General features: G+C 38.8%; 1 protein-coding gene across 2 annotated transcripts in view; it reads right to left on the reverse strand.

Annotated features, from left to right (window-relative positions):
* Positions 1-25,414, reverse strand: part of lmbrd1 (LMBR1 domain containing 1) — a 96,278-nt gene that overhangs the window by 44,169 nt on the left and 26,695 nt on the right. For both annotated transcript variants that reach the window (XR_014625550.1, XM_084390747.1), the window contains exons 4-9: positions 22,962-23,059; positions 21,815-21,882; positions 16,568-16,656; positions 10,884-10,957; positions 3,969-4,094; positions 592-744 (exon numbers count right to left, since the gene is read on the reverse strand). Coding sequence is in view for 1 of the 2 variants with exons in the window: in XM_084390747.1 (XP_084246873.1) it covers positions 592-744; positions 3,969-4,094; positions 10,884-10,957; positions 16,568-16,656; positions 21,815-21,882; positions 22,962-23,059 (608 nt within the window). In the remaining variant the exon portion in view is untranslated. The remainder of the gene's footprint in view (positions 1-591; positions 745-3,968; positions 4,095-10,883; positions 10,958-16,567; positions 16,657-21,814; positions 21,883-22,961; positions 23,060-25,414) is intronic.

Consider the following 25,414-nt stretch of genomic DNA (forward strand, 5'->3'; position numbering starts at 1 on the left):
TTACCAAACTGCCAAGATTTAAATGTACAGCTATTTGCCCCACACTGACATTAGAAGGAAAGAAAAGTTGTTTCAGATGCAGAAAAAACCTTCTGATGAAAGCCAGGAAAATGTATTATGGAAGAAAACAGGGTCAATTTTGATTTCATGACTTTGAACACTTTTGAGAAAATGCAACCTATTTGAATGATTTCAGGTAAATGTGGTGCAACAGGGTGAAGATTGCAGTTCACAAAGAGTCACTTTGACTCTCTAGAATCTCTTACTAATGCCACTCTTACTCCATCAGAGAGAACTGTCACCTCTGGATATATCAGTGTGTGGGAAGACAGCTGTTTATGATCTGAAGTATTTACTGTTTGAACCAAAATGTGAGTTTTATAATTTTTTCTAAATTAAAAAATAGCTGCCCTGATATTGAACAACTGCAAAGTCTATTTACGTTTATCTGCCAAAAAATGGCATTGTTACAGTTATCAGCATTTAATTTTTTTAGGTTTTTGTCACATTTTATTCTTTCACTCACCCTTAAAACAATTTTGTGCAATTTTGAACTGTATAAGAGGGATTCTGAGGCAAAACTCAACCAACCTTCATGGGGCGGAGAGCAGAGCCCACTTTGTTGCAGCAGTTCCTCTCTGCAATCTCCAGGTGACGGCCCCGCCGATGAAGCATCTGTAGTTTGGCTTCAAGATCCTCGAGGTTCCTCCGGTCTCTCATAGAGAGAGGGCGCCCATCGGCACACTGAAGAGAAAAGTACTGGATTATATTGGTTTTAAAGGGCACCTATTATGCAAAAATCACTTTTACATGGTGTTTGAACATAAATGTGTGTTGGCAGTTGTGTGTGACACAACCACCCTATAATGATAAAAATCCACCCAGTGCTTTTTTTATAATCCCCATTAATCATAAGCACTGTCTCAGAACAAGCTGTTCTCAGATTTGGGGCAATGTGATGTCACTTTGCACAGGCTCCTCCCACGACTGTTGATTGACACCGCAGTTTGAGCATAGACACGCCCTGAGTGAGCTGGACACAGTCCGCCATTGTTTCGGCGCTTGAGCAGCTGTAGACAAGAATGTCTCCTAAGCGATTGAGGTGTTTTGTTGTTGGATGTAAGAATGAACATATCAGTCTTCATTTACTCTGGTTGTTACTCGAGGATGGATCTGTACTGTTCGTGATTCAGCTTACGGTCTAAGGAGCAACAGGCCTAACGTTATTGACCACGGCAGAGATGACAGTGAGAGCGCACTATCACAGCTCATCGAGTCATTTTACGGATATAAGGTTTACCAGTTTATTAAGCACCCACTGAAAAGGTGTGTATATATTTGTTTACTATTAGTTGTAACGAGTGTTTTGTGTATTTCGCTGTGTATGTTGATGATAATGAAAGGGAGACAGAGAGAGTTTATGGTTAAGACTTTAATGCGCACTTCTTACTACTGTTTATTCGGCTCTTACAGTGATTCTCTGGAGTAAAACTAAGGCTTCATCTTTTGTGTGATGTACAATAAACTTCACTGAACTCGTCAGTATATTTTGGTCATCATTCGGACGGGGTTTGCTACAGCAGGCTTGTATTAATAGTGGATAAAAGCAGATGACAAATACGTTATACCCGTAATTAAACTAAACTACACCTGTTCCATCTCCATAAAGCACTCTGACTCTGTAGGCATTATTGTCCGACTCCGGGTCGAAATGAACACCGTTACTGAGAGTTTCTGATATTATCATTATTCCATGAGATGAAATTGTCCTGAGAAACTGAGTGCGAGCTCATGAAGCTCCGCCCCCTGTGTCGTGTCGTTTTGAGAGACTGAATCTTCGAACAGACTGTTTTTAGATGGAGAAATTAGGTGATGTGAAATGTATATTATGAGAAAATAAAAGTGCTTTTTGACATTGGATGCATGTAAAACTGTTGTAGGAGACCTCTAAATAAAATTAGGAACCTTTAAAATAGCATAATAGGGCCATTATCTGCCATAATCTGTTACAGTTTTGTTTGTGAGAGAACTTTTATGTAGTCTGGCTCATTTTTTCTTTTTTTGTGAAGTTCAGTTTATGGTTTATGTGGATGAGGGACATACAATAATATGACCATACAGACCTCTACCTAATTTGTCTTCAGCTGTCATTTGTCAACCAGGTAACAGCTGAATATGCAACAAAATACTGTAGAATACTGTAGAGAGTTTTCCCCATCATTTAAAAAAATTGATTTTGCAATCCTAACTACACTACTGTTCAAAAGTTTAGGGTCTGTAAGGTTTTTTTAATACTGTTTAAAAAAAAGTCTCTTAATTATATATACAGTGCCTTCCGAAAGTATTTAAACCCCTTAATTTTTTTGCTCTTCATTGCTATCTTATGTTAAACTATTTTATATGACTTTTTTCACATCAATCTACACTCCATACACCATAATGACAAAGCAAAAAAAAAAAAAAAGATTTGTGACAACTTTGCAAATTTAATAGAAAATAAAAAATGTAATAAGTACATTGTTGATGCAGCAAGCTTTGCACATTAGCATTCGGCAATTTTCTGCCATTCTTCACCTCAAATTGTCTCAAGATCTGTCAGGTGGACAGCCGTTTTCAGGTTTCTACAGAGATGTTCGATTGGGTTAGGTTTTCATTAAGGCTATATAGTCCCCCAGTCCTTGCCACTGGTAAACACCCCCACAGCATGATGCTGCCACCATCACCATTTATGGTTTGGATTGTATTATGCAGGTGATGAGCAGTGCCAGACTTTCGTCCATATTGCACCAGAAAGCCTACCACACACCAGCCTACTGGTGGAGAGGAGACAGAGTGATGAATATATGAATATAAATAAGGATGATTAGGAGGCCATGATGATGGACTGTGGCCAATGTAATTTTTTATGACCACAGAGAGTCAGGACCCAAGTTTAACGTCTTATCCTAAGGATGGTGCTTTTTGACAGTATAGTGTCCCAATCACTATTAGGACCCACACAGACCACAGGGTGAGCAGCACCCCCTGCTGGCCTCACTAACACCTCTTCCAACATCTACCTAGTTTTCCCAGGAGGTTTCCCATCCAGGTACTGACTAGGCTCAACACTGCTTAGCTTCAGAGGGCAACCAGTCTTGGGCAACAGGGTGAAAGCTGCAGTGATGTTTGTCCTTCTGTAAGTTTCCATCTCCATTTATGATCCTGAAGCTCATCTAGAGTGACCATCAGCATTTTGGTCACAACTCTACCCAAGGCGTTTCTCCATTGATTGCTCAGTTTGGCCAGGAAGCCAGCTCTAGGAAGAGTCCTGGTTCTTCCAATCTACTTCCATTAAGGTTTATTGAGGCTATATGCTTCTGTGAACCTTCAATGCAGCATGCAAAAATTTTTGTTGTCTTCCCCAGATCTGTGTCTTGACACAATCCTGTCTCTGAGCTCTACAGGCAGTTCTTTTGACCCCATGGCTTGGTTTTTGCTTGACCTTTTATTGAGAGGTGTGTGCCTGAATTTACCACAAGTTAACTCCACTCGGAGTGTAGTCACATCTACAAGTGAAATTGAAATGATCCTGAGTTAAATTTCAAGTGTACTTATACAATGTAATTATTGTATTTGTTTTTTTGTTTTTTATCAAATTTGCAAAAATGTCACAAACCTGTTTTTCTTTTCTTTTTTGCTTTGTCATTGTGGTGTATGGAGTGTAGAATGATGTGGGAAAAAAGTAATTTAAAGTAGTTTAACATAAGGCAGCAACATTACAAAATGAGAACTAAATAAAGGGGTACTAACACTGTATAATCGCAAGGCACTGTATAATGATCAACTGCATTCTTTATTTGCATCTCTTGACAATCCTCAGACCAGTTTTGGGTCAAGACCCACCCGTTGTGAACCACTGACCTGAAGGACAGCGGCTCATCCTTAATAAAGGATGATCTGATCTGAATTCAGTTCACACACACACAGACCTTGGCTTTGAGCTTGTCTATTTGGTGCTCCACATCCTCCATGTCTTCTGTGTTCTCCAGCCGCTCGTACAGGACGCTGCGCGTGCCTTTAATCAGGTTCAGCGGCAAGACGGACATCCCGTAGGCCTGACGGAGAAAGAAAGAGCTTTAAAGACCAATAATACACCACTCACAATCATTGGGTAAAGTGTCATCACAATTTCACCAAGAGTCCCACCGATAGCTCCTGTGAAAGGAAACTAAATCCATACATTATGGCACTTGATAAAAGAGCGCTTTCTAAATGGTGTCATTCAGAAGCCCACTGAATCCATGTATGTGTTTTCTGTGCAATGGGGGTGAAGAGGAGGAGATGAGAGAGAGAAAAGTGTGTGAGTGTGTGTTTGGATGCAGCAACCATTTTGAGATGCACGGCTTGATTTCCACCAATGCACAGCTTAACAGTGCCCCCATGTGACGACACTCAGCCGGAGCTCACGTACATGTGCACAATGCATCAGAGAAGAAATATCGGAGCTCATGTAGGGAAATATGATTAAACCTTGGACTTTCTGAGAGCTGTAAATCAGAGGTCACTTAAACGCCCTGAGCTCATCGATGAGTTTTTTTCCCCTCTTCTCAGCATTAGGAAGCGCAGGTTTTATGCAGTGAGCAGAGAAAGGCTGGGGTTAGAAGCCCTCTAGTCTTCGCAATATGGGCTTTTGTGAACTTTAATTAAAAATGAAGACCTTCTTCAATACTCTCCTAGTGGCAAATCAATACAGGCAGAGAATAAGAGAGACCAGGTTGTGCATGCACACACACCTTGAGGACAAAAAAACAAACACCTCATGCACTCTCACTCGTGAGGTTCTGCCATTTTCAAAAGCTTTCATATCAAAATGCTGACAAAAGTCAGGAGCACAATTAGATCTTCAGAAGGCGGCTAAAACACTGGTGACCTTTTTATCTCCTGTGCCGAAGATGCTTTTAAAGCAGAGAAATTGGTGCTCTCGTTGTCGCGGGCGCCTAACACCGTCGCCATGGGCCGTGACACCCCCTGCTATGAATCACGAGGGCTCTAAAGGCCGGACCATGTCCCGAATACCAAGCGCTCCTCATAAAAGAGGAATCTGTCTTGCATCCCCTGGTGAGACGTCTCCTCCTCCTTTGCCTCCTCTTTCCCATTCTTTCCTGCCCTCCTCGCCCCTGCAGTCCGTCAAGCGTGAGAAAAATAAAAGAGACACCTCAAACAAAAACAGGTGTGTTCTGTGTTGATTGGAAAAGAAGACCTGAGGCACGAGAGAGAGAGAGAGAGAGAGAGAGAGAGAGAGAGAGAGAGAGAGATAGTATGATAGTTTGAGAAGGAGAGAGTAAGAGAAAATGTGTAGAGATGTAAGATGAAGGGATCGCGGTTGTCAGCTGGGAGATCGGAGGAGAGAGGGATGAAAGTGGGGATTGGAGAGAGAGAGAGAGAAGAGAAAAAGTGGAGGCGTACACCCTCTTATACAAGGATACTTTTGTTCCATAGCCTGCATGGGAAAATCGTGCGCTCTGCCACAAAACTATGAGATTCCTCTGACTTTCCTTATACTTTTCAATGTTGCAGGTATTGGGGGGAAAAAGATTGTGTGAATTTTTTCCAAGCAGACTATCATACTCCTCTGAACTCTTTATCAGGGGTTCCACACTTTTTGACTCATGAATTGAGGACTTTTCTAAGACCTTTCTAATTGTTTTTAAAAAAAATTCCAATGAATCATTCAAAATTCTTTTTTTCTTCCAATTGAATTATTTTATTTTTTTATAAAAAAAAAAAAAAAAAGCTCACAAATAGGACATCACAATGACGTACAAGTTTGTCTCCACAAAAAAACACACACATCTAGAATAGATAACAAAACATTTTTTTTGACATTTTGTATACAAACATTTTTTATATTCACTTAAAAATGTCCATGACTTAACATTCACTTACTACTAGTGTGGCTTTTTAGAAGCATGTAAAAAAAATTAATAAAATTTACATTTTAAACTTTAAACTTTTTTTATCATTTTGAGGAATCTAACAGTAACTTTGTGTCTAAAGTCATTCAAATTAAGATCCAATTCATGTTTTCTCATTGTCAATGGACAATAATGCCTGTCTCCAAGAAAAAATCTGCTCACAAAAATAATGAAATAAATGTTATAATCAGAGCATCCACTAAAGTTACATGCACCATTAAACTACCAAAAGATCAATCTTGGATTATTGTATTAAAACACTATCTTCCTCAGTGTCCAATGCTATAATGAGGACACATAGACTAACTAAAACTGACACACAGATGTACAGAGAGTTCAGTAAGCAACAACCAATGGTCTTCTGCCAGATGGTGTCTTTGTGTTTCTTCTGTCCCCTTTGTAGTCTCTAAATTAAATTAAAACGTGTTACACTGCTGGAAATGAGGGGCTAATTTTATTTGCTGTTGCTTTGGAAAATATAAAACTGTCAATTTACACCACTCAGGCAGGTGTGGAACACATTGTGTGCGGAAGAAACACATCTGTGTCACTTGCCATGGTGAAAACTAAATTAATATAATATCGAAAATGTTTTATAAAACACATACTATAGCTCTGGTTCTGTGTGCAGATTGATCAATACAATGTTTCAGCTAAAATGCTTTAAAAAAAAAACAATACAGTTAGTGTGAAACTCCCATAGCACTGTTAGCTGTCCACCATCATCTTTCTTAAAGATTTGTAATGAAATTGCAAATAATAACAGAATGGATTAGGTATACTGTCATTATTTATGACTTTATGATGGATGGATGGATGGATGGATGGATGGATGGATGGATGGATGGATGGATGGATGGATGGATGGATGGATGGATGGATGGATGGATGGATGGATGGATGGATGGATGGATGGATGGATGGATGGATGGATGGATGGATGGATGGATGGATGGATGGATGGATGGATGGATGGATGGATGGATGTTCCTTCATTGAATTCAATACATACTATGAAACTGAGATAAGCAGCCAAAGTATAATCATATCCCGAAAACCAATCAACAAACAAACTGAGATAGGACTGAGATATGGAAAAAGAAACTCTGTATGGAAGATAGGAGAGAAATGAGAGCTGAGAAAATTACAATTGTGGGATGTTGTTGTTGAAGTGGCCCCTCGGATGCACCCGGGATGGTGGGAAGGAGGGAGAGGCTCTCTCGCCAGTCGCAAGTCATTTTTGCAGCACTGTGATTAAATCAGTGGAAATGAATGCGGTCACCCTCTCGTTGGGAATCAGCATCTTTGGACCGCAGATTTAAGAGGGAGAGGAACCCTCCAGGGCTGAACGTCAGCACGCCAGCCAGACTTTTAAATCACCACTGTGTCACGCAGCACAGGGACCGAGACGGCCCACGGTCAAGCGGACAGATCAAAGAGCCGTGATATACGCTCATATGCATATGCAAGTATTACATGCACATTAAAAAGTCAGCGGGTCAATAATTTTTATTGTAACGTCACACCAGTGCAAAATGAGCTTGATATAAGACCTAAGCATCTGTATTAGCCAATGAAGGATGTTAAATGGGTTCAAGTGAGAATGCAAGTGGCATTTTTGATGTCTAAAACCACTCAAGCACAGGAACCGGTTTAGACTTTGGGAGGTCAGGAATCGTTTTAAGCAGAATGGGGCTTGATCAAGCATAAAATACACTTTTGCACCTCATAACATTGAGGGTGATAAAGGCTTCTTGAAACGGCATCTTCGAGCAGGAGAAAGAAGCGTCTACGAGTTCATAAAGGTGTCACACAGAAGAACTCTTTCAAACGATAAACACAGATCAGGTGATGATGAGTTCAAGGTGAAGTAACTGGTGATCATGAATGGGAAAAGTTTAAAATTAAGTGTCAAGAACTGACTGTACACACAATAGTAGTGATGTGAAAGATGTGAAAAATCGTAGGCAGAAGGTTTAAAAGAAGTATCCAAATGCTTGAATTCACTGTTCTGAGGATTAAAACAAAAATATGAGCCACCGCTTTCTACAGTTCAAAGAACAAACAACATTTACTTGGAGTTTTTCTGAATAAACGATTCACCCCCAAACAGCCTGAAACTTTTGGAACGTCATGCTGTCGCACTTAAAGAGCACGATTAAAACTCCCAGCATGATTGTTTTTTAGAGCTGGCCATCCAAGCATTGGATAGGTAAAGTTAGCTTTCGCCCGCCCCGACCATATGGCACTTCAGAGGCTTATTAACAAGCTGAGGCTCCTGTTTGTATGTGCTTAGGTTGAATATTAATTTCCCAGCAGCTCAGCAAAGTGTGATGTTGGCCAAAAACAGCAAGTGCTGAAGGTTTGAACTGCTTGCTTTAGCGTTTAGTTGAAGCGCAGCCGGCCGTGGTGTTGTCATTACGAGTTTACATCTCGGCCAGCCATATGAATTAAGAGCAAGTGGCCACCTTGGCTCAAAGTGCAGTGATAAATTAACCTGCCCACTCTGGACAACACTGCTGCTGCATACGGCGCCCATCACTTAGATTCCATTAGGTTAATCATGCATAATAATAACACATAGGCCAGTATGATAAATCACCCATCGCCTTGGAAACTTGAGGAGGATGGGATTGGGGAGGATGGGTGATTCGGCATCTTTCTTGAGGGTTGGCGTAGAAGGGGAGGAGAGCCGAGAAAAGAAACAATAGGAAAGAGAAAGCGCAATAAGAACAGCCCGAGCGAGTGAACCCTGCTGTTTGACAAGGAATCTTTGATTGATTCTGAGTTTCTGTACCACAACAAAGAAGATCAAAAACAAGAGCGCACTAGGAGACTTTCTTTCTACATAAGCCTCTCCTCAAGATTCTGACAACACGAGGTCAGACAGGGGAACATTATCATCCTCAGAGCGTTCTTGAAAATTGTCAAACCTTTTAATACAAGCACTTTGAAAGCCCTAATTATGAGATAAAAACTTTGTAACTCAATAGTGAACTACATACAGATATTTCTGGTAACACTTTAGTTTAGGGTGCAATTCTCACTATTAACTAGTTGCTTATTAGCATACATTTACAAGGATATTGGCTGTTTATTGGTACTTATTACACGGCTCTGTGGAATACTTGATTCTGATTGGTCAATCGAGGAATCCAGCGGTACGGTTTTCCTCGATAACAACCGCTGAAAACAGATAACATCATCCGGGTTACTGAAGTCGCTATATGCTTGCTAGGATTTTTTTTTCCTCGTGGAAGTTTTGCGCATGGTGAGCTAATAAAATATCAAAAATCAATATTGTGTGTAGTTATTTAATTATGCCATCCAGTATTGTGGACTCGCTCTCTCTTGTTTCATACAAACGCAGCTGCTGCCATTTTGCGACTATTGCTTTGTACACTGTTGGATTATAAAATAAAGCGCAGAAGTATTCAGCGATGCTGCTGACGTGCAAGAAGCTAAGGATTCTGTGTCAAAACTGAAATGCAAGTCTTCCTCTGTGTCGAAATCCTTAGACATGTTTGCGAAGATTGTTTTGTTTACAGCGTGCGTCTCCCTCAGACTGTAAACGAAGCTCGGGCGCACCAGATAACACGTCAGCAGCGTCTTACGTCAGCAGCGTCACTGCGGAGTCGTGAACGCGGATTGACAACAGACCCGGAAGAGAATACAATGCTGAATAAAGTCGTAGTTTTTGTTATTTTTGGACCAAAATGTATTTTCGATGCTTCAAAAAATTCTAACTAACCCACTGATGTCACATGGACTACTTTGATGATGACTTTATTACCTTTCTGGACATGGACAGTATACCGTACATACATTTTCAATGGAGGGACAGAAAGCTCTCGGACTAAATCGAAGATGAACGGAGGTCTTACGGGCTTGGAACGACATGAGGGTGAGTCATTAATGACATCATTTTTGGGTGAACTAACCCTTTAATAGTTAGTATTGGACTCTAATCTGAAGTGTGACCAAATATTTATATACATTTTTTTTTTTGTGTGTGTGTGCCACATTCAAAGATATTCCACCTCATTTTTTTTTTTCAATCCCTGATAAAGCATAGATTCTCATAGCCCGGTTACTCATGATGCTGGTGATGAAAAATGGATGACATTAACAAGTGTTACAGTACAATCAATTTATCTTATCCGAATAGAACAGCTACAGTATGCTGAAGGAATCAGAATACGGGCGTTTATTAATGGCCTTCAGGCTCAGATATATAAATAGGAGAGAGATAACAGAGCATATACATCACACTGACGTCTCAGGCACACGTCCACACACATTGGTGAAAAATGACAGCGTGTCATTTTGAGCGATTGCAGGCCAAAACGCAAGAATCACAAAACATTTCTAATGTTGAGGGGCCGCTTCATCATCCAGGATGACTACAATCAAAGACAGGCGGATTTTCTATCATACGAGGAACCTACATGTGAAGACATATCCGGGGTCCACCATCAACAGCCTCTTCAGCAGAAGTATTCTTTTCACATCTATAAATGCAATAATCAGTTTCTACTAGTAGCTGTCATTACATTGTTAAAAGATTGCTGTTTGTTTGAGCATCCCAATCAACCTGACACTGCAACATTTGTGCAACCAATGGTGTGAGTTAGAGGTGGGATTATCTGTTTATTCAACCTATGACGAATGGAGCAGGTTTTGGGAAAGTGTTTTTTTTGTGTGTTTTTTTGTGCAATTTTCCAGTGTGGTGACAAGTGCTACAGAAAATAAACACTTCAACCTGTAAAACTGTAGATAAAAACAGAATGAACTTGTGATGACACTTATATTGTGGACAGAAACATCCATTTTATGTCTAAAAGTGCTTTCCTACGAAAGTCTCTCGCATGCAAATCGATGGGGCAAAAGTAACCACCCACCTCAACCAATTCTCTGTTGGCCACTTACCGTGTATGTGATCACTGCCAGCATGCCAATCAATGTGAGCGAGCTGATGGAGAACGACAGGGCGGCCAGGCCATCTGCAAGACAGAGGGGAAATTTATTTATGACATGGGCCAAATGTAGAGCTCTGTTAAGTTTTGGTCATACGCCAGATATTCAGAGCAGTTCTTGCCCCCAGGGAAATTTCTCAATGCACCTCATCTTCTCTCCACTCTCACTATCATTTCTCTCAACCTGCTCTTACCCTGACATAGTTACTGAAAGGTCAGCTAAGTTTTTGCCCTCAAAATTTTAATAGTCACAATGACATGTTGAAAATATAAAGGACATTCAGTAAAGTTATTCCATTTTTTTTAGGAGTCGATATCAATACCAGTAAAATTTCACAATTCTTGATATTACAGCAAACCAAATATGCCACTGAACATGCTTTATTTAAAATTAAAATATTTATAGAATTTTTTTATTATTTTATAAAACTTAAATTGTATACATTTAAAGCTTAAGCTTTAAGTAAATTTGATTAAATTAAGTAAAAATTGCTATAAAAAAATTAAATAATCTGTAATAGGACAGAATAAATACACAAATGACAAGAAATGCAACAAATAAAAAAGTAAGACTGTAAGCGTCAAGTGTTTAAGTAAACATTGAAACTGTAATGGGGGGGGGGATACAAAAGCAATAAAATGTCAAATAAAACGACTTGAATTAATTTGAAAAGCATCACAAATCAATTTGTCCGTGACTGTCGTTGTTCAAACTTATTTTGTTACATGTTGAATATATATAACGTGTGCTGTAAACGACAAAAAAAGCTTTATCGTGTAAAGGCTAGCCTACAAGACTCACCGGAAACTCAATGAAATAACAACAAAACAGAGATCTTTCAGGCGCACACCTGTATGGCTTGACTGCTTGTTTCAAAAGAAATTGCTAAATTTTTTACATTTTAGTATGGACCTGGTAACAAAGTACATTTGACGCTTTGTGAATCACCAGTCCTCAAAATACAGGACGAAACATGGAGCCGAGAGAGGAAAAATGAATGAAAAGAGGAAAGGGCATGATGCCAGCTGTCAGATCTGAAGCCAGCTGAGGCAGATTTATGGGAAGTGACCGCCACAGCACTTCCTGTTAGGATCCCACCTGTCATAGGGAGCGAGAGAGTTGAACACTCACAAACTCACGCGATTTTCCCCATTTCCTCTAGTTCGGAGCTATGGCCCAGCGGAGCAAAACACAGCATCCTGGCAGCCCTGAGCCCAGAAAGCCCCCGTCTGCCTGCAGCCTACCTCAATTGAATGCAACCTACTGTTCTCTGTTTATTTTCCTCAGGAGCTGCTTTACATCACTCATGAAATGACTTCTTTCCATTTTGTCGAACCACATGAAGTCTGAGAACTGTTTGCTGCGCCACCCACCACGTTCCATATACACAAAAAGCCCCAAGACACAAAAGCCGTCGAGAAGAAATGAAGATGATTACACTCCTGCTTCCTAATGTAGCAAACGGAAGAATATAAAAAGGAGAGACGCTTTGATGTCTGATGGCTGAAATGAGCATTTACATCTGAATAGGTGTTTCCCTTTGTGATGTCCCCGCTTTTGTTAAGTGGCGAAGGCGCGATGCCGGAGACAATGGCGTTCGTGTTTGGTACGGAAAGCGGCTCTGTTTATGAACTCCTCACAATGCAGGGGGACCTGCGTTTTCTGTCGCTTCCCCGGAAGACTTTCTAAGGGATTGGACAGAGAATATATTGTTTGTTATCTGCGGCGGCTCTACAGCTGCTCTAGCGCCTGATTCCTCGGCACTCGGAGAGAGTGGAGGCCCTTATCTCGACATGCACGGAGCTCCTCGGGCTTATGCACGCGGAGGAGACCGCTGCCACTGAGAAGTGTATATTAAAGAGCTCTTAGCTGAGGTATTCACAACATGAGCTTACTATGATAACCTCGTGGAGATGGAAAGCAGCTTGCTAAAGCTAACCCACTCACTAGATTCTGGATTACTGGAAAAGGGAAAGCGCGCCGCTCCCAAACAATTATTCATAGAAATATGGTCAAACAAAAGTGGAGCAAACCACTTTGATTGAGAGAGATTTTATTTATTTTAATCTTATTTGAAGTGTATTTTTAAAAAAAAGTTTTGAGCATAGCCATATGCTAGGTCTATATATATATAGCCTATATATATAATATGTAGCTACTCTTGCTTGGCCATAGAGGAAAAAGCAAGGTAGTTTTCATCAAGTTTATTCATCACCTGACAATACATATTTCAGACTTTTTTTACGTTAGTGCAATGACAAATTAAAGCAGTTATTTTATTTTAGAAGCAAACATGTATTCGCAATATCTAGTTTTTTTTACGAGTAATATGTAAATATGTGTCAATTTGGTGGCTATAAAAATCTTACACAAGAGGCAATTTGTCACATTTTATTAAAACACATTTAAAGGGGAACTATGCAGGTTTTTTTTTTGCTTAATTTACCTTAACTGAATAGCTTCGCAGTCATTGGAATGGTTATATGACTTTTTTCAGATTGAATGGTGGCCGTCACGCTTCCCCTAGCGCCTTTGAGCGGAAAAACCACCCTTGCAACTTTGGGCCGACGGGCCGCGTCAGGAAGTATCGCATGATATCAGGTATTGCGATGTAACGAATTGCTTTACGGCACTACACGCATTAATTTATATATTAGCCTTCTGTGTATCTTACATGCCTCAGTGGACATGGCTTCGTGCGGACATGGCTTAATGTTCACTTAAGGTAGCCTATGTCTAAAGAAATTGACTTAAAAAAATAAACCTATGCTAAAAAAAAGTTACTGGAGTGATGATTGTCACAACTGTTTTACATTATCGCTCTCTATATGTTTTATTGAATTTATTTTTACAGGTCTACCATTATTATTCTTATGTTTTAAATGACTACGTTGAGAAAACGACTAAACAAAACAAAAAAAACCCACCTGATTTATTTTTAATATAATTCCCTGACATTCCCCGCTTCTGATTGGCAGACACACTGAGGGGGTGGGGCATTACGTAAACAACGACAAACGAAAAGGCCAATCATTTCGCAAGAACGCGAGTATTTTGCATATGTCTCAGAATGCTTGTCACAACAGTAGTAAACCTTATTAAAATGTACGTTTTAATTATTTTTTTATGTGCTCAAGATTTCTCATGAACAGCTCTGCGATATAACCAACTTCTTCCTTAACTTTGTCGACCGTCATGCACATTCATAGCCAGTATCCCAACTATAAATTTAAGTCTTCCTCATAATAGAACCGTACTGTCTAGGCAGCACAAATACTATATTTGAGGCAACAGATTATGAGCGTTTTCAATTTTAGTGTTTTATGCACTTACATTTCTAAAAAAAAAAATTATGATTTAAAATATCTTTATCAACTGTCATAAAACGGATTTAATGCTAAAGGCATGAAATTAGGAGGGATCAACTGATCATCTGATTGTTTGATTGATTTAAGCCAAATATTGTACACAAATTATGAAATTAATTGTATGTTTTAAGGTATCAATATAAAAATTCTGACTGTTATCAATAATTATACTCATGTTATCAGCCAATAAAGAATAAACAAATGACATTAAAATGTTATACAATGTAGTCTAATTAGATAAACAAAAAAAAATTATGATACAAGTTAATTTATGCATTACATTGTTTTAATGTACAGTATGAAAAATAGATATTAATTTTAAGATGTGTTTTTAATTAATATTGTTTTCCACACCCTTAAAACAGATATAACACCTTGCAATATGTAAACACCCTTACAATATAGATACTGGACTTATTTTTTTGCTATTCTGGCTATCATTACAGACTAGCTCTATGTATGTCAAATTATGTCATCAAATCCAAATTAGATTCAGGGTAGCTGACGCCGGATGCCTTCTCGTCACACTACGTCGCGCTAGCTCCAATTTGAAATGTGACTCTCCGTGAAACACATTCGGCTCAGCGGGAAGGTAAATCAGAGAACAAGAGCTGTCTGAGTGGATACTGGGTTTGGGTCTTTGCTGCATAATTAAGAGGAGACTTTTCCCAAGAATGTGTCTGTGATAAGACCAGATCTCCAGCTGTCTACCCTTCTGCACGCTCCCTCGCTCTCTCGCCTGATTCTTACCTGCTAATGGGGAATTGGCTATTGCATTCAGGTTACATTTTACGTATGTTTCACTCGGGGGGAACCGGCAACTGAACCGCCACATATCTGCAGAATCGGAATCGCAGACTCGTGATGACGTTTGGTTGAATTTGTCAGCGTGTCCTGCCTTGGATCGAGATGCTCATTCGGCAGCACAGGCTTCTCGGGGACATCATAACCCTGCTTATCTAACACATTGGGTCAGCTAGTTATTCATTTCACATGTGGAGTGGGGATGAGGAGCAGGGTACCAAGACCGTCAACCTCAAGCTCTACTGCAGATTGTGACAAACAAGCCTGTTTCAACAGGGGCCTTTTTCTGATGTTCCTTCCACCAAGACTTTTTTTTTGCTTGATTCCTATTCATTAGGCCAGGGCTGCTAGGAAAGGGCAATGACAGCTCTAAGACCCCCTCAGAGGAATCAGGCACTGTCTCAAAAAGCCACAGACTTCCTCCAGGCTATTGGATTAGGTTTTTTTTGTTTTTTTTGTGGCGCCATTCCTGCAAGCTTGAGGGTCTTCAAGGAGCAAAAGTCACGACCCAACCTAACAAGGGAACATCTCTGAAGGAACACCATGATGTTGAAAACTCACACTTGCTTTCTTGGAGCAAAACAAAACTTGGCACAAACAAAAGTGACTTGTACTGGAAGTAAAAAGAGACATGTGACTTGTTATGTGACCTTCAAATGAGCCTTTAGTTTAGAATATGATAAGATTGAAGGAAATGTTCTGAAGAACATTGACACAAAAATACATAAAAACATTTTTTTGAAAAGGGATGATCCCTCGTCCTCACCAGAGTGACCATTCGATTGCAGTTTTTGTCACAGTTTTGATTTGGTCTTTATTTTTTATTTTCTGTTGTCATTTTAAAGTGTTAGTAATTTTGTGTGTTTTTGTCATTTTCATTAGTTTTTTGTCAATATTAACAATATTATAGTTTTTATTCATTTTTAGTTTTCATTTAGTTTGAGTTATTTTAGTTAAATTAAATGACAATGAGAAATGTTGCCTTGGCAACTAGCTAAGTTTGAATTTTAGTTAATAATAACCCATAACAAAAACCCATGAATTTTCAATAATAACCTTGCAGTCTGCATGAAAGCAGAATGAGGAAAAAAAAGAAGAGGTGAATGTAAATGGCCACACAGAATCACATATAAAGTGCAGGTGCAAAGATGTGCCTGCCACTCCTGCTTCAAATGGAAGCCTTGATTGACACGTCAAAAGCAGCCGGCCTTTCCTTTTTTTCCAAGACAGCAAATTTAGGTAGCACAATGAGGTCTGTTGACATTGACGAGGCTAAATGTCAATGCTGCCAAACCCACACATCACCTCTACTCGTGGCTCGGCAGCATCCGTCGCTCTCTAAAAAGCACCTGTCGTTTCGGTGTTGTGGCCCCGGAAGGCTTCAATAAAGCTTTTTTTTTTTTATGCTGTTTTCTTTGCAAGTGTCAGTAAAACTGAGCTGCAATTTTATTCTATGGTACTTACGGCTACTGCCCAGCTCCTCGAACAGAAACTGCACCTTCTCCCACTGAGTGGAGTTCTGGTTGGGTGGAGATTCCAAGGGAACAAACGTCCTGAAACAGAGGTGTATACTTCTCAATCATAATGTCATTATTTATACACTACCGTTCAAAAGTTGTGGGTTGGTAAGATTTTTTTTTTTTAAATATAAGTCTCTTGGTGAGCATAAGGCTGTAAAATAATATATAACAGTAATATATAATTTTCAAAAACAACAGTATCCACATACACACTGCGACTTAAAGGGATAGTTCTGTCATGACAACTCTCCGAGTGATTGGCATGGTAATGGGTATGACAATGTTGTATGTTTGGTCTTGGCGGAATAATTCTGCTATGCTGCTGCTGCTGCGGAGTAAGTACGGGACTTGCTACTGACAATACATACACGACACGCTGCTGTGAGCAAGTAAGACATTCTGCTGCTGTACAATATAGAGTACATGAATTACCCGTAGCAGATCTATACAGGTGGAGCTGGGGAAGGTGGAGATTTCTGAAAGCACGCTGCACTGCTATGGCAAATGATAACCAAGTATTTGAAGGTTGAGCACGCAAGCTCATTGGCTACTGAAACAGCAGGAACCAATCAGCTGTGCCTTATAGAGAATGACGTGATTGCAAGCAGGTTGAGTTAAAGGACCTATTAGCCTGTGCCAGCAAGAGTTTCATGACAGAACTTTACCCTCAAGTTGTTCCAAACCTGTTTGGTTAGCCATATTCTTCAAAATATTTTCTTTTGTGTTAAGCAGAAGAAAGACATTCACATAGGTTTGGAACAACTTGAGCAACTCAAATCAAATAGAATAGAATAATATGGAATTTTATAAAGCAAAAATGAATAAATGATTTTCAAATATATTTTGGTTTCCAAAAAAGTCTGTTTTTATGGGTAAGTTATGGGGGCACATCCAATGAAAGTTAAATTTCTAATTATCAATAAAATACATAATTTATCATGGGAAAAAGGCATGATTAGGCAAGATTTCCTCAAATGTATTATACGCTTTAAAGGTGCATTATATTGACAACGAGTGGTTAAACTGAGAATTACAGTCAAAATTCAAGTTTTTTTTCCCTCCAACTTTAGATTAGGGCTAACGCAGGGTTGCCAGATTGATGACACGTAACAGGAATGAGCATAATTGACAATGGAAAGGCTTGAGTCTTACACTGTAAATTGATCAGCTAATCTATATGTTTGCAATGGTTTTATTGCTGAGGTTTTTTTAGGTCAGGTAGAATTTGTGATCTCTGACGCAGTTTGTTTGCTGGCTTCCATTGCTGTGTTTTCCACCAACTTGCAACCAGGGGTGTCGAAATACTATTGGGTAAATTGACAGTGGGCGGGATTTCAAAGAACAAAACAAAAACAGACATTCCAACACGGAATGCACATTTTCAAAGTAGGATGTAGCCCTGTTTTACAGAGAGACAAGTATATGTGCTTCTCTGCAAACATGGTATTTTTATGCTTTATTACGGTAAAAAAAATTACATAGAGCACCTGTAAGTGGAGTTACTTAGTCCACCTTGGCTTTACCCGAAAGGCTAATTGTTTTCTTGTATATGTATGTATATTTATAACTGGCTGACAACACGAGTGTGATTACTGTGAACTATCGTGTAGAGATCCATGTACTCAGCTCATGAGATGTATCACCGCAAGCTTTAAAAGCAACCGAGGACACAGTATGCTCACATTCTGAGCAAATACCTGCAACACTAAGAAAGTGAGTCCTCTCCAATGAGGAGAACACTCACAAGATGAGATTGCATAAGCAAATACCTCAGGCTACAGCTGCTCTAAAAAACAAACTAACAAAAAACAACGTTTTAACCATAAGTTTCAGTTTTAGTTTGTATCAACTCTATAATTTCTACGTCCATCAATTATACCTTATACATATAAGACTCTTTCACCTAATCACTAATTTTATAAACATTTTAATAAAGAGTGCACATGATGTTAATTATTATTAGTAGTATTTTTAAAGAGGTATTTATAATACATACATGTATAATAATAATAAAACACCATGTACACACTATAATTATATTTATATTATAAAATTTTCCTCATAAGAATAATAATAATTTATATTCCCATTCCCATTTCAAAGTTTGTCTGAATATCCAAGCGGCAATATTAAATGTAAAATGTTTATCATATTGCAGTTCAAATTCCAATCAAAATTTATGACACAACAAATCATGCAGCCCTAAAGAACACACATAATGCCTACTGTTAACATCCAGTCAGCAACTTGAGAAAACGCAGCTAAAAATCACAACAGATGCAAATGGCTGCAAAATAGGCTCAATTTAAATGCAGCCGCATCATTCAGCATCACTGGCATTATCTGAGTGAGTTCAATTGATGTGTCACTTCAGAAAAGCTGCGTCGTGCATGAAAATGTCATCTTTTAGGGGTGTCAGTAAATTACATTGTAAACTGTACGTACAGCAAGATGCAGTTTCATAAATCGACCAAGGACTCTGTGAGGGTTTATGCAATGGTTCACAAGCTCAAAGACTTAACACATATCTGACCTCTGTATCCAGTCTCTCTGTTGTTTGTCATCATCAATTATGGTCCAACAATACTATGTCAGCAGCAAAATTCTATCATTTACTCACTCTCATGTCGCTTCAAAATGTAAAGTCTCGCGTTCATCTTTCCAACACAAATTACAATAATTGTAAAACCTGAGAGGTTTCTGTCCCTCTTTTAAAAGACCATGCAATCAAACCTTTGAAGATCCAAAAAGGTCATAAAGGCATCTTAAAAATAATTAATATCTATCAAGCAGTAGTCTTGTGAAGAGATATGAACGCTTTTTTATGAATAGATTTAATTTAGAGGTTTATTTGATTTTTTTATGATAAAAGCACATACACAGTGCATCAAATGTGGTAAACACAGAACTAGTGTGTCACATACTAGAACAAACCTCACTGGTTGTTATGCATAAGCTTACAAAATATTTACTATAATTGTACTTTATTTAATGTGCTCCATGTTTTTGTGCAGATCTTTATTTATTCGAGAATAAAAGCCTAATATAAAACTGTTCATCATATAAAGCGATTGTATCTCGATTCATATGGATTACTTTTAGGAAGCCTTTTGACGTTTTTGAATCTTCAAGGTTTTGGTTGCATGAACTTTCAATGGAGGAACAGAAACCTCGGAGGATTCATTAAAAATATCTTATGGGATTGGAATGACATGAGGGTGAGTAAATGATGACAAATCTTTTATTTTTGGGGGCAACTATCCCTTTAACCTTCACACTGCCAGTTAGAATGATATTGCATTAGATGTTAACTTAATTATTGAGCCACTTTTGGTGGCTAATTGCAGGCTAACAGGCTAAATACGATCTGTTGACTTAGGATGTGTCTCAAATGTCCTCATGAGCACGTTTTTGTAACCTAAAATGACAAATGGGACGCTATACGGTCTCGTGGACTTCACAGACACGCACCAAAGAAGGCCACATGACTGCAGGTCCACATGTAGACATCCATTTGGGACAGGGCCCATGTGTCTAGAGTTTAGAGTGGACCAAGCACGGCGTTGATAGAGTGCACAGAGCTCTCGAGACATCCCCACGGGTGTGAGCGAGTGAATTGGACTACAGAGGTTGGGAAGGGTCAGCTCTCCATTTATAAGTCCCATCCTTAGCGCAGACCAATCAGAACAGGCAAACAAAAAGAAGTCACACTCCAAATGAACAATCACAAACATAGGAACTTTGCGTTTCACCCCGAGAAAAAAGACGATGGAAAAAGCCATCATGTCCTCCCCATCAGAAACCCTGAGACACAATACTCCTGGTAAAACACGGCACTGGTTCAAAAGGTAAAATGAACACCAAATTGCTTCTGTCCGAAGTGCCATCCCCACTTTTAAATTTGGTCCACGGCATGTCCCTCTTCCCATTCTGCGATCAAAGTAACCCATCCCACTGGGTCTATACGACATGAAGGTGTGATGAAGGTATCCTGCCCCACAGGAACACTATTTAATGGTTGAGAGCACATTAAATTATATGACCTGGTGAGCAGACGTGTTATTCTTGCAGCGGCAAAGAAAATCCATTATGTTTATGCTGCACGAGCACTGCTGAGAACAAAAAGTATAAACTCGAGGTTAAATGGGACAAAGCCACAACCATGTATGTTTACACATTTAGACTGAATGGTGGTTTTTAGTTCAGTTAACCACTGGACGAGAAATTGTTACATAGAGCTTGACAAAAAAAAACGTCCAAGGTGGTGACAATCTTCAGGTTTAAAGATGCCAGATAATTAGATTTTGCCTTTTGAGTTTATTCTTTTATTTTGTGGAAACTGTGATGATTTTCTTTTCAGGATTCTTTGGTAAATAGAAACAATAACTGAATTTATTTGAAATAGAAATCTTTTGTAATATTACGAATCCCATTACTGTCACTATGTATCAATTTAATGCATACTTTCTGAAAAAAGGTAATAATTTTAAATAAAAGAGAGAGAGAGAGAGAGAGAGAGAGAGAGAGAGAGAGAGAGAGAGAGAGAGAGAGAGAGAGAGAGAGAGAGAGAGAGAGAGAGAGAGTTGAAGGGGGATTGAAAATTTGGGGATTTCTGACGTCAGAAGTATCAGAAGTGGAGAAAGAAGAGACTACAAAGATTACAAAGTCCAACATTTATATTTGTTTTAACCCACACTGAGGAAACATACACAATAACACCAGAAAAATGCATTAGAAAGTTTATGTTAACGTACATTTGATGTCCTGCAGTAGATTTTGAGCTCCTTAGAACTAAACTGCGCAAATATGACTTATTTTTAAAGTGGAATATATTGATTTTAGTCTGTTGGCAGAATTGATCTGAAATCCTTCAAATTGTTAGTGTCAATCTAAGTTGATTGATAATCATTCATGATCTGGCTGGAGCCCTTTGTATTCTAAATTACCCAGAAATCAGAGAAATGTCATATTATCAGCATTGATGTGCCCACTGCTTGCTTTATGAAACTAATAATAGCTACATGGACTGTTATAGGTGTTTTGTCCAACAAAATGCTTCACATTTTCACAACATTCTGTCCAACCGATAGAGGTTGAAGATGACGACTGAATAATAAAGCTCACATCGACCTCTCCACATACACAAATACACACACACACAGAATAATACATTCCCACAAAGCACACTTACCCAATCAAAAGCAGCGCTGAACACACGATCACAAATCCTATTGTATACTTCAGTGCATTTTTCACTTGCTGTAATGAGAGAATAAAACCAAGTTTATCAAGCCGCATTCATCAAGTCATCAATTCATGATAAATCACGATTCATATGGAGAGGGCCTTTGGGCTAGATATAATTACATATTTGCAGCACTTTGTCAGGAATTTGTCAGCAATTTGTCAGGAACACAGTGTCCTTAGTTCATTCTCTATATTACTATACTCATGGAGACATTGTGCTCTATTCCAAAACCTGGTGAGCTAATGCAGTGTCCTAACTGAAATGGAACCTTAAAAGTGACCGATTTAGAACATTCTACATTGGCAGCAACTTTGTGCCGCTCATAAACAGCTGTCATCACAGAGAGACTCAACTAATAATAGAGTAATTAACATTGTAAAATAAGTACAAAGTTTTCATTGTGCACACAAATATTTGGTAAAATTTTGCATGTTTAATTCCTGAACTAATCAATTGCTACTTTTGAAATATAAAATGTAAAATATAAAATCTATAATAAATATAATATAATAATATTTTCTTGCCTATTTTTTCAGGACAGCACCTATGATGCTTTGAAAATGCTGCCTACACAGGATGCTCAAGAGTTTTTGGAATGCAGCCACTTCTGACTGTTTCAAAGGAAAAGGAGGAGTGTAAAGGAGTGTAAAGATTGAAGAAGCTCCTTAGCATGTAATGTTGCACATCACTGTGGCGTCCTTAGAGAAAATATGTTGCTATTTGAAGTGAGCAGCATTACAGTGAGATGGATATGTTTTTTGTCACTTCATCACCTCACTGGAGTGTGGGTAAACTCACTGTTTTTTTTATAAATGAACTGCCATAACTGTAATCAGGCAAATTTCACTTAGCAATACCTCAAGGGCATTTCTGTTGATATGATTAATGCTAACTTTTCTAACCACAGACAGCAAGCCTTGCTTTACATACTAGTATAGTACAATATTTATTGACTACAAATAGCTTAACGTAGCTCTTTTCCCACCTAGTTTTTCATTTTGTGTGTGAATTATCCCTGTAAGTGTGAAAAGGCGTTCCGTTTTAGAGTGCATGAGTGTACTAGATGGACAGGAAGGAGTGTCAGGTTTACCAAGCACTTGTTGATGTTGTCTTCATCTTTCTCCTCGTAGTAGAAATACACAAAGGGTATCCAGAAGAAGACGCAGAACAGAATGATGGAATACAGAGCTGTGAAAGAGAAAAGATGGGCAATTACGCACCTTAAGCACAATCAACAACCAGTATCCACATTAAATACAGTACATTACTCATGATGTGTTTTGATGTCACAGGGTCAATTGTCAGGGCACTCATTTGATTGTGTATTAATGTATTAATGTATTTAAAAAAAAAACATTAAAAATGCAATTTGCACACATGATGACCTATGCCTCTTCTATTATGGATTTTTTTGTTCTTCTTTCTGAATAAATTTAGTGTCAAAGTAAAAAATGTCAAGGTTGCATGAAATTGTAAAAACGAAAGTAAGTAAAAAAAAGGGTGTAATTAATAGGCTACAATTATTTTAAAGGAATACAAACAGTCAGGCAATCTGAAAAATAACTAATCTACACTCACCTAAAGGATTATTAGGAATAGGAACACCATACTAATACTGTATTTGACCCCCTTTCGCCTTCAGAACTGCCTTAATTCTATGTGGCATTGATTCTACAAGGTGCTGAGAGCATTCTTTAGAAATGTTGGCCCATATTGATAGGATAGCATCTTGCAGTTGATGGAGATTTGTGGGATGCACATCCAGGGCACGAAGCTCCCGTTCCACCACATCCCAAAGATGCTCTATTGGGTTGAGATCTGGTGACTGTGGGGGCCATTTTAGTACAGTGAACTCATTGTCATGTTCAAGAAACCAATTTGAAATGATTCGAGCTTTGTGACATGGTGCATTATCCTGCTGGAAGTAGCCATCAGAGGATGGGTACATGGTGGTCATAAAGGGATGGACATGGTCAGAAACAATAGCCGCTTTCCGACCGGAGGAACCTTTTCACAGTTCCTAGAACTATTGGCTAAAGTACCCGGATGTCGGCGTGTTCGCACCGCAGGAACTAGGAACGATTTTAGTTCTAGGAACTCCATTTGGAGGAACTAATTTAGGTCCTACTTCAGAGTAGGGTCTAAACCAGCACTGTAGGAACTACCCGTGACGTTATAAACAGCGTTTTAAAACAGCTAGAATGTAAACACACAGATTATAGCCTATATATTTACTCCATAAACTAACTATACAAACATGGAAAACAGTGATTGATGGGTCTCTAAACCTTTATGCTGAAGAGAAAATCCAACGCAACTTTGAGGGGACCAAGCCAAACATGATTATGTTTATCTGCCCAGCTAGCAACACTGGACATCAACCACACGGCATAGGCTAATAACCTTTTTTTCATATACTGTCTACTTTCTATAACAGTTCTATCTAATAACATATTAAACAGTACTGTTAGACAGATCTCTAACTGATAAACACAGAGAATGCGAGCATTGTTTGCTCTGGCATTCTCAGCGCCGCCAAAATAAAGGTCCGTCGCGCCATCAAAATAAAAGTCACCGTGCTTGCGTCACTCCCTTACCCCTCCTACCAGTTCCTATGGCCACTTGGCCAGTGCGAACGCAAACAGCAAAACTGAGTTTGGGGGAGAGTAGTTCTTAGAACTGTTTAGAAGTGGACAGTTCCTAGAGCTAAGTTCCTGTAACTACTTGGTCGGAAAGCGGCTATTGCTCAGGTAGGCCGTGGCATTTAAACGATGCCCAATTGGCACTAAGGGGCCTAAAGTGTGCCAAGAAAACATCCCCCACACCACTACACCACCACCACCAGCCTGCTCAGTGGTAACAAGGCATGATGGATCCATGTTCTCATTCTGTTTACGCCAAATTCTGACTCTACCATCTGAATGTCTCAACAGAAATCGAGACTCATCAGACCAGGCAACATTTTTCCAGTCTTCAACTGTCCAATTTTGGGGAGCTCGTGCAAATTGTAGCCTCTTTTTCCTATTTGTAGTGTATACTTTTTACTATGAAAAACAAGTTTTCAAAACTTGCTTATAAGACTTGAAATTTTCAGCTTTGTTTTTTTTTTTTTAAGAAACCAATATGAATTTAAATCAACAGCAAAGACCCCATTTCTAATTAGCTACTTTTAAAGGTTTAATTTTCCATTAAAAACATTATTTATTAATTTTTTTGAGCATACTGTATGTCAAGGGTGACAAAAAAGGAATCACAAAAATGAAAGCATGATTCAATTATAGCAAACATCAATTCAAGAAAATATTAGTGGGATTGTTTCATAGCAGTTCTATAAATGGGCTTCATAAATTATCCAAAGCCAATTTTGTATAGAACACATTGGTACATACTGTATACATGACTTAACATCTATAAAAAATGTACAAAAATATATGGACTAAGGGGTATGAATACAAATCAAAAGTGAAATAAGTGTCATTACACGTAAAGATTCCTAGAAACCAATGCAACTTCCACATGATGAGTCCTAAGCCCCAAAGCACA

Source organism: Rutilus rutilus, assembly GCF_951802725.1.
Source record: "Rutilus rutilus genome assembly, chromosome: 20".
In the NCBI taxonomy this organism is placed as follows: Eukaryota; Metazoa; Chordata; class Actinopteri; order Cypriniformes; family Leuciscidae; genus Rutilus; species Rutilus rutilus.